The sequence below is a fragment of the Saccostrea cucullata genome, unplaced genomic scaffold (genome assembly GCF_032062105.1).
Source record: "Saccostrea cucullata isolate Sc308-1 unplaced genomic scaffold, CSIRO_AGI_Scuc_v1 ctg14207, whole genome shotgun sequence".
NCBI lineage: Eukaryota > Metazoa > Mollusca > Bivalvia > Ostreida > Ostreidae > Saccostrea > Saccostrea cuccullata.
The window spans coordinates 1-15756 of NW_026919525.1; the positions used below are offsets into that span (position 1 = coordinate 1).

The following is a 15756-nucleotide window of genomic DNA, read 5'->3' on the forward strand; positions in this document are numbered from 1 at the left end:
TTAGAAATATAAAAATCAACTTTTTTATTATCAATTATGCCCAGTTCTGCAATGACGATGGCACAAACATCAAACAGTCAGCTGACCTACCCTCCAGAAGAGGCAAGTATATTTTCAAAGATTATCTGTTTAGTAACTTTAGTTTGTAACATCATATGAAAAATGTGACTGTTTTCATTATTATCAAGTTCTGTTAATTATTAGCATACTTTTAAGTAATTAACATTATGTACATCAAAAAGTTTTCTGATACCGATATGATAATAGATATACTAATATCTGTTTTGGTGCAAGTGGACCAATTACTGCTAGGCATGTTAACAATGATATTGGAATGAATCTTTAATCCAGGTTGATGCATTGAAAATGTTGTCTATAAACCAACACAAACTTGGACATGCTGTTGAAGAAGCTTTAGAAGTCGAAGAAAAAACTACCATAAAAAAGGGCACTCTGATGGTAAGATTTAATTATTGTTACATATATTTATACATTAACACACGTTTATTTCTTACTACGTGAGAGGTGTCGACAATCTGGGGCTGAAATTATGGGTTATTTCTCATTACCTATAAAATGCATCAACTTTATGGAAGGTTAAACAGTGTGAAAACCACAGGTACTTGTGGACAGGACTAGACAGGACCCCCCCCCCCCCCCCCCGATATTCAACCCCGGGGCTTATTGGATATTTTTTTCACAAATTATATTTAATACACTTATTCATCATATGTACAGTATGAAAAAATCGTCAAAATCCCAAAACAATCGCTCCACAAAAAAATACTCCACTATACATTATCTCCCTTATAATGTATAGTGGGATATTTACTCAAGCCCTAGAGGGGCTTGAGTTATCTAAAACGATGCTAGGTCATCGATTTACTCAGTTTAAAAACACAAAAATAATATATTTTTGTAGATAAAAATATTTATAGAAACAAAAATGAAGCTTATCTTGAAAACGTCTGCATATTGAAAGATATTAAGTGTTAAATAATGGATTCTATTCTATGGCGAATGAACAATGAGTGAAGCTCCGCAGTCACAAGCAGAAGGATAAAACGTACGCTGAACTAGGACCTGAGGTCCCCTGCTCAGTTCACGACTATCGGGCCTGTTTACTCCGCTACAAAATGTAGTTCGTTGCATACGTAAAGTGAAAATAGAATAAATCGTAATACTGTGAAGCCTTTAAAGTGTAAAACAAACAACTTTTTAAAAGGAATAACCATCTGATGGGTATTAGAAAAGATAGAGGGGGTGGAGGGTGGGTGCAGAGCAACATTAACTGCAATTTTATGCGATATATGATATATAAGCGTTTAACATTTATGGATTACGTTAGGTGACCTGTGGTCTCCCCCATGATTTTATTCCATGTAACGTTATAGTACACATCAGTAGGGGACAACAGTAAGGTGATCAGAGAACAAGTAATATTGTACATCAGTAGGGGGACCAGAGGTCACCTTATATTGTACATCAGTAGGGGGACATCAGTAGGGAGAGCAAAGGTCATCTTATATAGTACATAAGTAGGGGGACCAGAGGTCACCTTAAACTGTACATCAGTAGGGGAACAAGAGGACACCTTAATGTACATCAGTAGGGGGACCAGAGGACACCTTATTTGTACATCAGTAGGAGGACCAGAGGACACCTAATATTGTACATCAGTTAGAGGACCAGTGTGTCACCTTACATAATACATCATTAGGTTGACCAGAAGTCACCTTATACTGTACATCAGTAGGGGGACCAGAGGTCACCTTATACTCTACATAAGTAGGGGGACCAGAGGGCACCTTATACTGTACATCATTAGGGGGACTAGAGGGCATTTTGAATTCTACATATGTTGGGGGACCAGAAGACACCTTATATTGTACATAAGTAGGGGACAACAGAAAGGGGGCCAGAGAACACCTTATATTCTACATCCATAGGGGGACCAGAGGTCACCTTTAATTCTACATATGTAGGGGGACTAGAGGTCACCTTATATTGTACGTCAGTGGGGGGGGGGACCAGAGGTCACCTTATACTGTATATCAGTAGGGGACATCAGTAGGAGAGCAGAGGTCACCTTATATTGTACATAAGAAGTGGGACCAGAGGTCACATTATATTGTACAGCAGTAGGGGGACCAGAGGTCACCTTAAATTGTACATCAATAGGGGGACCAGGAGTCACTTTATATTTGGGGGACCAGAGGCAACCTTATATTGTACGTCAGCTGTAGTAGGGGGACCAGAGGTCACCTTAAATTGTACATCAGTAGGGGGACCAGAGGTCACCTTATACTGTACATCAGTAGGGGGAGCAGAGGTCACCTTTAATTCTACATATGTAGGGGGACCAGAGGTCACCTTATATTGTACATCAGTAGGGGACAACAGTAAGGGGACCAGAGAACGGCTTATATTGTACATCATTAGTGGGACCAGAGGTCACCTTATATCCTACATCAATAGGGTGACCAGGAATCACCTTATATTGCACATCAGTTGGGGGACCAGAGGCAACTTTATATTGTACATTAGCTAAAGTAGGGGGACCAGAGTTCACCTTATATTGTACATCAGTAAGGGGACCAAAGGTCACCTTATATTGTACATCAGTAGGGGGAGCAGAGGTCACCTTATATTGTACATAAGTAGAGTGACCAAAGGTCACATTATATTGTACATCAGTAGGGGACCAGAGGACACATTAAATTGTACATCAGTAGGGGGACCAGAGGTCACCTTATATTGTACATCAGTAGGGGGACCAGAGGACACCATATATCGTACATTGGTAGGGGGACTAGGGGTCACCTTATATTGTACATCAGTAGGGGGACTAGATGAAACTTTATAATGTACATCAGTAGGGGGACCAGAGGGCACCTTATATTGTACATCAGTAGGGGGACCAGAGGACACTTTATATTGTACAAATGTACATCAGTAGGGGGACCAGAGGACACCTAATATTACACTTTAGATCAATAAGGGGACCAGAGGGCACCTTATAGTAGGGGACATCAGTAGAGGGACTAGAGGTCACCTTATATTGTATATCAATAGGGGGACCAGAGGTAACCTTATATTGTATATCAGTAGGGGGACCAGAGGACACCATATATCGTACATTGGTAGGGGGACTAGGGGTCACCTTATATTGTACATCAGTAGGGGGACTAGAGGACACCTTATAATGTACATCAGTAGGGGGACCAGAGGGCACCTTATATTGTACATCAGTAGGGGGACCAGAGGACACCTTATATTGTACATCAATTGTTGAACCAGGGGACATTTTTTATTGTACACCAGAAGGGAGACCTGGGGACATCTTATATTATACATCAGCAGGGGGACCAGGGTCATCTTATATTGTACATCAGTAGGGGGACCATAGGACTTCTTATTTTGTACAACAGCAGGGTGACCAGGGTACATCTTATATTGTTCATAAGTTGGGGACATCAGTAGGGGGACCAGAGGACACCTTATATTATTAATCATTAGGGGGACCAGGGGTTTCATAGTTTGTACACCAGTAGGGTGACCAGAGGTCACCTTATATTGTACATCAGTAGTGGGACCATAGGACACCTTTTATGTACATCAGTAGGGGGAACAGAGATCACCTCATATTGTACATAAGTAGGGAACATCAGTAGGGGGACCAGGGGTCACCTTATATTTTACAAAAGTAGGGGGACCAGGGGTCACCTTATATAGTACAACAGTAGGGGGCCAGGGGTTACCTTATATTGTACAACATTAGGAGGACGAAAGGACACCTTATATTGTACATCAGTAGGAGATAACAGTAGGGGGACCAGAGGTCACCTTATATTGACATCAGTAGGGGGACAGAGCCTTCAGTTCAGTTTTAACGTTCGTTACTAGGTGGACCAGAGGTAAACTAATATTGTACAACAATAAGTTGACCAAAGGTCACCTTATATGTTATTTCATTATGGAGACTTATGGTCATCTTTATATTGTACAACAGAAAGGGGACCATAGGTCACCTTATACTGTACAAAAGCAGACGTCAGATTATATTGTATATCATAAGGGGAAACGGAGGTCACCTTATACATCAATAGGGGGTCAGAGGTCACCCTATGTTGTAGATCATTATGAGGACCTTAGGTCACACTATATTGTACATCACAAGGGGGACCAGAGGTCACCTTGTATTGTACATAAATATGGAGACCAGTGGTCCCCTTTGTTGTACATTTTTAAAGAAATCAGACATAAAAAATATTATATGAATGCAGAGAGATAAAGCATCAACGATTCTAGACTCGTCTTAACCAACAGACACTTAAAAAGAAAACAAGGGCGGACCATTGGGTACAGATAAAATGCATATTAACGAGATGCTAGACGTTCACTTAAGAACACGACAAGAGGCTATGGATCTATTAGGTCATTTGAACATCTTGTAAAACTTTAAAACTTTCATTTCAAATAAGCGGTAATAATTAGCAATAATTAGTAGTGCTCATTGACCACAAAAACCCTCATCCTGAGGTCATACATTTCACAATTTTGAAAAAAAGGACCATTGTTCATGAAAAAAATTGGTTTATACGAAAGAACAAATTTCAAAGCATTAATTCAATTACAGTATTGTCTACAAATGACATGGTACCCATGAGCCAGGGGCCTTGAAATTTATCATTCTGGAAGACACTCCCTTGCTTATCATAACTATATGTAGTTAGTTTACTTAATATCCAGAAGCAGAGAGGAAGATTTTTTTTAAAGAATTAAGGAGGCTGGGGGACAACAAATTAACCACAAATTAACCATCAGTTTAACTTATTTTTTTTTTTAGATACGGTATCATAAGCTGTCAACTATCATTTGGCAAAGAATAAATTCATACATTTTAGTTTTTAAAATTTGATCATTTTTGTATATCTTTATATGGAGCTCTTCTTTTAAAGGAGATCAAAATAGTCTGAAAATGGCTGCCACTTTACAGTTTATATAGCCCCAGCGTAACACCGGAACCCCTGACCTTTGGGTCACGAATTTCAAAACTTTGGAGAGAATACCCTTCCTCATCACAACTTTGCATGTAATTAGTTTGTTTAATATCCAGGGGCAGAGGGAAATATTTTCAAAGAATAAATGCATTTCATAATTATTATTATTGTCGTTATGGGTATTTCCTGTGTGAACAGAATGATGGATCTGTGTGGTTTTTATGTCACGTGACATGGTCATATAAATAGCAGGTGCGTGCTTAAAAAGTTACTCTACCGCTCGTACAGAACGTGTAATGGAATCCAGTAAATTAGGCACACACACATATATATATGTATGTATATAAGTATTATTTAATGATTAAAAATAACGTGTGTTGAAATGAATACAAATGTGTTAAATATGTAATAAACGTTCTGACGAGCAGCATTACATACATATGAGTTGATTATTCTTTCAATACAGAATAAAAAGTATAATTAATTTATATTCGGACAGACGAAGTGAGAGAGATTATAAATAAATATAAATTGTATAGCCCTGTCCTAACCCCAGGGCCCCTGACCCTGGGACAATGAATTTCACAATTTTGGTATGGAGTCAATGCTTATAATAATTATGCCAACAGTTCGACGGCTTGATGTTAATGAGTAAAGAAGATTTTTAAAGATTTCATCAATTGTAGTAATTACGCCCAAACATTCTTGCCTTAGGGGGTGGAGGGCAGGGACCATGAATTAAAAAAATTCCCTTTCACCCATAGATGCTTTATGCCAAAATTGGTTGTAAATGGTTGAGGGATTACAGAGAAAAGCTGAAAATGTTCAAATGTTAACGCACAATGCACAGCGCACGACGCCAAAAAAAAATCAAAGTACTCAGAAGTACAGAGAGCCGGGCTTATTTACAGAGTAGAATGGATTTCTTACATGAATCACGTTTATATTCTGATGAAAAAATTATTTTAAAACTATCAACATAAATGATAAGACACTGACAGTGAGTTTTTCAATCCTAATACCACGGTCCGATTTTGTCAGAATCAGAATTAATCTGGTACCGCAGCTGAATGTAAACAAACAGGCCAGTCTGGTTCCCTCTCCTGCTTTACCTCGTATGTGTAGAGAACTACGGTAACACTGATTATCAAATATCCTTACGTTAATGAACTATGTTCTTTGACTTATGAAGTTTTCAAAGTCATTACTACTAATGTTTATTTTATATAGATAAAACTTCGTTTCATTTTTGTTGCTTTATTTAGCGTTTGTATTATCTCAAAAGCGGTTGAGAGTAAGAACTATATTTTTGCACGTAACTTTAAAATGGCGACTATGGGGTCAACATCCTGCCTTGAACAGGATCACATAAGCCGGCAATTGCTCTTTGAGCAATAAGCCCGGCTAAAAACTGATAGCAATAAGTCACATGAGTTGATTCAGATGACCAAATAAGGAGTCCTTTGGTCTCAATATTTATGTAAAATATGAGGTGTCTTCTGGTCTCCCTGTTGACTTACAATATAATATTATAAGATGACCTCTGGTCTTCTTATTGATGTAAAATATAAAGTGTCTTCCGGTTTCTTCATTGTCGTTCAAAATAGTGTTATCATTAGTTTTTAATGATGTATAATGTGACCTCTTGTCCCCCTACTGATGTACACATTACGAAGGCTGTTCAATAAATAATGTCCTGAACTGTATGACATACAATACTAAGCTTGAATTTATAACAATTGATGTGACTACTTTTCATCACATAGTTTAATTGTGAGAAGCTGGAAAACAAGGGTATTCGAGACACTGCATTAAAAATGAATTGTAAAGAATCAGTAAACTATAGTAAAATTAAACCGTCCATTAAAGCTGCTGTAAAATTTGTTAAGAATCCCAAAGAAATACTCAATGAAATATGTAAAAAATTTACTGCAATCAATGTTTGTTTTATAGACAATTGAGCAGGTGGATTTCACTGATAAAATGTATATAATGGGCATCAAAAATGAATACCGTACTTGCAAAAAAAAAATTAAACAAATAATGTACTGTTTGCCAAATTTCAACAAATAATCACTGATGGTATATGATTGACTATACGACACATAGCAAAGAATGGAGGCGTACAAGGTAAGGACAATTTCGCGCTCTGAAAAAAGATATTTCTCAATTCGAAAAGTAGTATTTTTTCAAAATTTTATGGTTTATATCATCTTTTACATATCAAATTCTTTATTTCATTGTTTTAATAATTTATGAATAATTTATTTTTTATTCATGTTTTTATGACATTTGAAAACAAAAAGAAAAAGAAAAAGCTTCATGTATGATTCGAACTCTCTTCATAGCTCAGGTTTAGTCCAAGACCAACCGCTTTAACCACTACCGGTACGCTACGAAGTATATGCACTATTGACGTCTTACAGTGTGATTTAAATGAACGGGTTTGTAACATTTCCATCATTTAAGCGTTTACGAAGAATGGAGACTTGACCCATTCATGATCAAAATTCGTTTTTTTATAGCTCTATTAAACCCATTTTCCACTAAATATGCTTAACTGTCAACTTTGAAATAAATATTATCAAATGATAAGTCGTTCAGAAAAATAAAATGATAAAATATTTTGAAGATGACATTACTGAGAACATGATTTTAGAAAAATATAGCTTTTTTGTGGATTTTGAAAATTGATTGTACACGCCTTATACGCCCTCTTTCAAAATACATCATTTCGGGAGTAGTTCACACTGTTTTAAAAACGTTTGACAAAAAAAAAGCTTATTACTCAAAAGTAGCCCTTAAAAAAATGAGTGAAAACGACTGCATATAAGAATATATGAACAATTATTAAAAATATCCGTAATTGTAGTTATCCACGTTTATTTGAATTTCAAACAGATAATGAAACTTGAATCTATTGCTTAAAACCCTCAAAACAAATTTACAATAAGATGTACTTGACAAAAAAAGCAAAGATCTAAGAAGAGCAGAGAATTGCAAGAACACAAGGATAGATTTATAGGCAATTTTCTTAAATATTAGTGGTCTTATTGTTCAATTTAATTTCTGGAGGAATCTAGAAAGCAATTTTTTGGCAAAAAATCAAAAGGTTAATGAGAATAAGGAATCCATAACATTAGATTTTTTCCATGACAGCGTCCAAACCCGAAAGTCCTGAAGAGCAAAGGAGTCTTGGGGATAAACAAAAGTTAATGTTGATTCACGTAAACAATATTCGCCAGATCTTTCGCCTTTTGACTTGTTCCATTTGCCAAACTTGAGAAAACGCCTTTCAGAAGGAAGAAACAAGTCCAGGAAATCATAGGATCTGCAATAATCCAGTATACAAAGGTTCATACCAGAAAATGAATTCGAAAAACAATTGAAAATGAATCAGAAATTGGATAAAAATGTTACTTACATTTGTTTTAATGAAAGGATAATTTTCTGTTAAATCATTATAACTAAATTATTGAAGAGCGACTTTTGTTTCTTTCCGAGCACCGAAGACATTATTAAACGACCCTTGTATAAGGTGACCTACCGATGTACAATATCAGGTGTCCTCTGGTCCCCCTACTGATGTACAATATGAGGTGACCTCTAGTCCCCCTACTGATGTACAATATACGGTGACCTTTGGTCCCCCTACTGATGTGCAATATAAAGTGGCCTCTGATCCCCTTACTGATGTACAATACAAGGTGACATCTGGTACCCCTTCTGATGTACAATATGAGGTGACCTCTGTTCCCCTTCTGATGTTAGATATAAGGTGACCTCTGGTAACCCTTCTGTTGTTAGATATAAGGTGACCTCTAGTCCCCTTAATGATGAACAATATAAGGTAGCCTCTGGTCCCCCTACCGATGCACAATATAAGGTGACCTCTGGTCCCCCTTCTGATGTACAATATAAGGTGACCCTTGGTCCCCCTGCTGATGTACAATATAAGGTGACCTCTGGTCATCCTACTGATGTTAAATATAAGGTGACCTCTGGTCCCCTTACTTATGTATAATATAAGGTGACCTCTGGTCCCCCTACTTATGTACAGTAAAAGCTGACCTCTGGTCCTTCTGCTGATGAACAATATAAGATGACCTCTGGTCCTACTACTGATGTACAATATTAGGTGTCCTCTGGTCCCCTTATTGATGTTCAATATAAGGTGACCTCTGATCCCTCTACTGATGTACAGTAAAATATTAGGTGACCACTAGTCTCCGTACTCATGAAAAATATCAGGTGACCTCTGGTCCCCGTACTGATGTACAATATAAGGTGTCCTCTGGTCACCCTACTGATGTACAATATAAGGTGAACCCTGGTACAACTGCTGATGATCAATATAAAGTAACCTCTCATCCCCTTACTGATGTACAATATAAGGTGACCTCTAGTCCCCTTTCTGGTGTTAAATATAAGGTGTCCTCTGGTCCCGCTACAGATGTACAATACAATATTAGGTGACCACTATTCCCCGTACAATATAAAATGACGTCTGGTCATCCTTCTGATGTTAAATATAAGGTGACCTCTGGTCCCCCTACTGATGTACAATAAAAGGTGACCTAAGGTACCCCTGCTGATGTACATATGTTACTTCTGGTCATCCTTCTGATGTTTAATCCAAGGTGACCTCTGGTCCCCCCTACTTATGTACAATTAAGAAATGAATTTAATTTTTGAAGATTCATGAGGTTATGAACTACGACGCTTCACGCCGGCATATTTCATGAAGCGCGTTAGCGCCTCATGATAAATATACTGGCGTGAAGCGTTGTAGTTCATAACCTCATGAATCTTCAAAAAATTAAATCCATTTCTTATATTTACATTATTTTTCTGATGACTTGTCATAAATTTACGCCATTCAACTCTCAATTTTAAAGCAAAACAGTGTGCTTTATACTTTTTTTGACGCCAAGTGCGGTATTATGACGTAACAATGGAGATATTCATGCTTATTTGTGATACATACCTAATGTAGTTCATGAGAAAAAATACTGCATTTTTTTTTGTAAAGAATCATAGGAGAAATTTATTGGTAATGTAAATATTATAAAGTGACCTCTGGTTCCCCCTACTGATGTTCAATATAAGGCGAACTCTGTTTCTCCTACTGATGTACAATATAAGGTGACCTCTGGTCGCCCTACTAATGTACAATATAAGGTGTCCTCTGGTCCCCCTACTGATGTTCAATATAAGGTGTCCTCTGGTTCCCTTATTGGTGTACAATATAAGGTGACCTCTGGTCCCTCTACTGATGTACAGTACAATATAAGGTGACCACTAGCCTCCGTATTAATGTAAAATATCGGGTGACCTCTCGTCCCCGTAATGATGTACAAAATAAGGTGACCTCAGGTCCCCCTGCCAATGTACAATATAAGGTGACCCCTGGTATCCCTGCTGATGATCAATATGAAGTGACCTCTCATCCCCTTACTGATGTTCAATATAAGGTGACCTCTAGTCCCCCTTTCTGGTGTTAAATATAAGGTGACCTCTGGTCCCCCTTTTGATGTACAATATAAAGTGGTCTCTGGTCCCCCTACTGATGTACAATATAAGATGACCTCTGGTCCCCCTTCTGATTTTAAATATAAGGTGACCCCAGGTCCCCCTCCTGATATACAATATACAGTGGCCTCTGGTCCCTCTACTGATGTACAATATAAGGTGACCTCTGGTCCCCCTTCTGATGTTAGATATAAGGTGACCTCTGGTCCCCCTTATGATGTTAGATATAAGGTGACCTCTGGTCCCCTTACTGATGAACAATATAAGGTAGCCTCTAGTCCCCCTACCGATGCACAATATAAGGTGACCTCTGGTCCCCCTTCTGATGTACAATATAAGGTGACCCTTGGTCCCCCTGCTGTTGTACAATATAAGGTGACCTCTGGTCATCCTACTGATGTTAAATATAAGGTGACCTCTGGTCCCCTTACTTATGTATAATATAAGGTGACCTCTGGTCCCCCTACTTATGTACAATAAAAGCTGACCTCTGGTCCTTCTGCTGATGAACAATATAAGATAATCTCTGGTCCTACTACTGATGTACAATATTAGGTGTCCTCTGGTCCCCTTATTGATGTTCAATATAAGGTGACCTTTGATCCCTCTACTGATGTACAGTAAAATATTAGGTTACTGCTCCGTACTCATGAAAAATATCGGGTGACCTCTGGTCCCCGTACTGATGTAAAATATAAGGTGTCCTCTGGTCACCCTACTGATGTAAAATATATGGTGAACCCTGGTACAACTGCTGTTGATCAATATAAAGTGACCTCTCATCCCCTTACTGATGTACAATATAAAATGACCTCTAGTCCCCTTTCTGGTGTTAAATATAAGGTGTCCTCTGGTCCCGCTACAGATGTACAATACAATATTAGGTGACCACTATTCCCCGTACAATATAAAATGACGTCTGGTCATCCTTCTGATGTTAAATATAAGGTGACCTCTGGTCCCCCTACTGATGTACAATAAAAGGTTACCTAAGGTACCCCTGCTGATGTACATATGTAACTTCTGGTCATCCTTCTGATGTTTAATCTAAGGTGACCTCTGGTCCCCCCTACTTATGTACAATATAAAGTGACCTCTGGTTCCCCCTACTGATGTTCAGTATAAGGTGAACTCTGTTTCTCCTACTGATGTGCAATATAAGGTGACCTCTGGTCCCCCTACTGATGTTCAATATAAGGTGTCCTCTGGTTCCCTTATTGGTGTACAATATAAGGTGACCTCTGGCCCCTCTACTGATGTACAGTAAAATATAAGGTGACCATTAGCCTCCGTATTAATGTAAAATATCGGGTGACCTCTGGTCCCCGTAATGATGTACAATAAAAGGTGACCCCTTTTCCCCCACTGATGTACAATATAAGGTGTCCTCTGGTCCCCCTACAGATGTATAGTATAAGGTGTCCTCTGGTCCCCCTACTGATATACAAGAGAGGATCTCAGGTCCTTCTGCTGATGTACAATATAAGATGACCTCTGGTCCTACTACTAATGTAAAATATAAGGTGTCCTCTGGTCCCGCTACAGATGTACAGTACAATATTAGGTGACCACTAGTCCCCGTACAATATAAAGTGACCTCTGGTCCTTCTGCTGATGTACAATATACGATGACTTCTGGTTTTACTACTGATGTACAATATAAGGTGACCTCTGGTCTCTCTACTGATGTACAGTACAATATTAGGTGACCATTAGTCCCCGTACTAATGTAAAATATCGGGTGACCTCTGGTCCCCGTATTGATGTACAATATAAGGCGTCCACTGGTCCCCCTACTGATGTATAGTATAAGGTGTCCTCTCCCCCCCCCCCCCACTGATGCACTGATGTACATTATAGGGTGACCTCTGGTCCCCCAAATGATGTACGATATAAGGTATCCCCAGGTCCCCCTATTACGTGCAATAAAAGATTACCTTTGGACCCCTATTGATTTAAAATGTAAGGTGACCTATGATCCCTCTGATGATGACAATGTAAGGTGACAACTGGTCTCCCTAATGATGTTAAATATAAGGTGGCCTCTGGTCCCCCTACTGATGTACAATGTAAGGTGATCTTTTGTCCTCCTATTGATGTAAAATATTAGGTTACCTCTGGTCACCCTTTATTATTTTCACGTTTCTGCTAATATATATATTAGAAAGTTGATCTTTGTAAAGTTATAAATATGATTATTTTGGAGTAAGACAAAGAAAATTGTCTATCATATAAAATTCAATTAATATATAAGGTGACCTGAGGTCTCCGTATTGATGATATCCATGAATTTACTTTTGTGCCTTTAATGCCTGGAGAGTACCTAGAATGTTTTATTACTACGCAAAATGACGAACTATTTGCGGGGGACCCCAGGTCCTAGTTCAGCGTACGTTTTATCCTTCTGCCAGTCACAACAGTTTCTATACAGAGATTTCGCGCTATCCTTTGCGGAGGAATCTCAGGTAACTTTTTACAGTCGCCGACAAAGCATCCTTGGACGAGTCCACTGCAGACTCTGAAAGGTGGCGCGGGTTACCCCATCGTTAACAAATTCTCATGGCTAGAAAATACATGGCTGTACCCCCCAACTGAAATTGCTTTTCACAGGCCTGCAAATGATGTGTACTTTGAGTGACAGCAAAATAGTAGAACAAAATGAATGTTGAATTCATGTATTATCTGAAGCTTTGGTAACGGAATCTATATCATAACTTCTTTTGGATTCGTACGGAATATTTATTGGACATGCCGCTCAGCTAGATGAACCCCATTGTCTCAAGGCACGGTCCGGAGTAGGAGACTGTCATACATTTTGACCGTGGTTTGCAACTACTGGCTTGTAGCAAGCTATTTAGATTGATGTATATATTAAATGATGTACGTCATTAAGCAAAAAATACAAAAACGTAAATAGTTGAAGTATACTAAATATCTACATAAAAAATCATTAAAGAAACGGTAACGTTATTATGTTTATATTTCTTCTAATTAAATTCAATATATGAATTTCGTTTTATGTACATGTAATTTATTCAACTGGAATATTGAACTCAATAGCCCTCATCTTATACCATTTTATGATATTATTTGACTTTCTACAGCTTGAGTATTTCTGACGTTTTGTCAGTATATACTTGTTTTTTGTGGTGCGATTGTTTTGGGGTTTTGACGATTTTTTTTATATTGTACACGTGATGAATAAGTGTATTAAATATAATTTGTGAAAAAAATGTCCTGCTCCAATAAGCCCCGGGGTTGAATATCGAGGAGGGGGGGGGGGGGGGGGTCCTGTCCACAATTACCTGTGGTGAAAACATGGTGATTTAAAATTTTTGATCGTCTATTAAACTTCCGCTATCCACTGGTGTTTTTTTTTTACATTTCCAAACTTAATCAATACTGAAGAACATGCTCTAGATATGACCAGTTTTCAAAATAACAGACACGTTAACATCAAAGGGATTTCAACAATCTTGTTAAAAAGCAGCATTTTGTAAATTCTTTGGTCGTTATGATGACCTTATTAAAAAATACAACCGAAAACTGGGTCCTATATGGGTTAATAATGTGTTTCATACCAATGGTACTAAAGACAATTGTTTGCAATTTATTTATTCATATATGTATTTTATTGTGGTTTTAGTTCCCCTAGACATACACAAGAACTGAACAGTATCTATTTTCAACAGACTAAAAAAACATTTCAGATTTGCTTAATCAGCTGTTTTTTTCTCTCTCAAGGAGTGATAAACTAGAAGTATAACTACATGTGAAATATTATTAACAAATTAATTCGCATTTTTGATGCGATTAGACATGCATGTATATACATACCATTTCAGAGCAATTTCGACACTGGCAACCAGGTCCAGTTGGTTTCAAAAGCCAGTGGGCGAACTTTGAGGATAATCCAGGCTCGGTCTGGTCAACTTAAAGTGGACAGCAGGGGAGACCTGGGCGGGCAGGAATGGAATGGTAGTTTGTTAACTATTAATATTTCATAATAATACTGTATAAAGTAATGTTTAGGAACTCTTTTATCATAAGTGTACTCCTTTTTATCAGTAAATAAAATAATTTTAATCTCACTTGTTTAGTAAAAAGTAAGTTTAAAAAAAAAAAAAAAAAAAAAAAAAAAAATTATCAAGAAAACGATTTCATTGTTCATACATTTTATTTTAGCTGTATGGACAGTTATTAATGAAGGTCACAATCAGATTCGCCTTCACAATAACTTTAACTTTCTGGCAATAGTAAATGGCGAAACCACTGTTATACATGTGGTAAGTATGTTATAAATTATTACGGGTTATTTTATTTTACTCTACTACAACAAAATATAAATAGGTGGAATTATTTTGGTAGTTCATGAATATTTAAAATAAAAACTTCAAATTTACTATAAATCACCATAAATCAAAATTTAAATTTTTGTTAACGATGTACTATAAATCTATCACATAAGTCCTCCCAGGATATATTGTTACATGTATAATGATTTTTAACACTCAGCTTATGCATTTTTGATATAAACAGGAATAATAATTTGCATTTCAAAGGTCCTACCTCTTCGGACTAAATGCTTAAAATGTGTGTGTGTGGGGGTTGGGGGGGGGGGGTGTCAGCTTATTATCTAGCATGTACACCTAAACGAGTAGCAGACAAACTGCGTGTTCGGTCTTTATATTAATTAAATGTACCTGAATGACTTAAGGCAAAACGACCCTCTGATAAGAATTTTAATTTCCAAACAAAATAACATGCTGTAGGTTAATTTGTCAAACTAGATATTAATAATTTAAGAACCATTCCGGGGTCTTCCACTTGCCCATATAGGATTTGGGCTTCTTTCAAATAGCTAAAACTCTCCCTTTCCTGTAAGTACATTTTCTTCTTAAATTATTTTTTTATATGGATGCATATTTACTTAAAACGAATGAATATATATGTCACTAGATATTATTTTTAAAATTGTTCATGTTGTGATGATAAATCTTTCTATTCATTGTGTCAAATATTCTAAATATACCATCCAATAGATAAGGCTCATGGAGGGTGTGACCGGTTAACAAGATGCTTACTTCTCAAATTCACCTTATCCAATTCTGGATTTCCGCGGATTCGTATTTATGCCCTGTTCACAGAATTGTATTGTTTGTAGTTTTATTTTATGTGATCGATCGCTCTTTCGCCCTACTTAAAGTGCTTGTACGATGAA

The 15756-nt window shown here is 37.4% G+C and overlaps 1 protein-coding gene across 1 annotated transcript; it reads left to right on the top strand.

Annotated features, from left to right (window-relative positions):
- Nucleotides 1-57: 57 nt before the first annotated feature.
- On the top strand, nt 58-14821 carry LOC134233042 (uncharacterized; the record flags this gene model as incomplete). The annotated part of the gene is made up of 4 exons (XM_062715041.1): nt 58-102; nt 352-459; nt 14381-14513; nt 14721-14821. Coding segments are annotated over exons 1-4 (387 nt in total), but the record flags the coding sequence as incomplete, so codon positions are not given.
- Nucleotides 14822-15756: the final 935 nt, after the last annotated feature.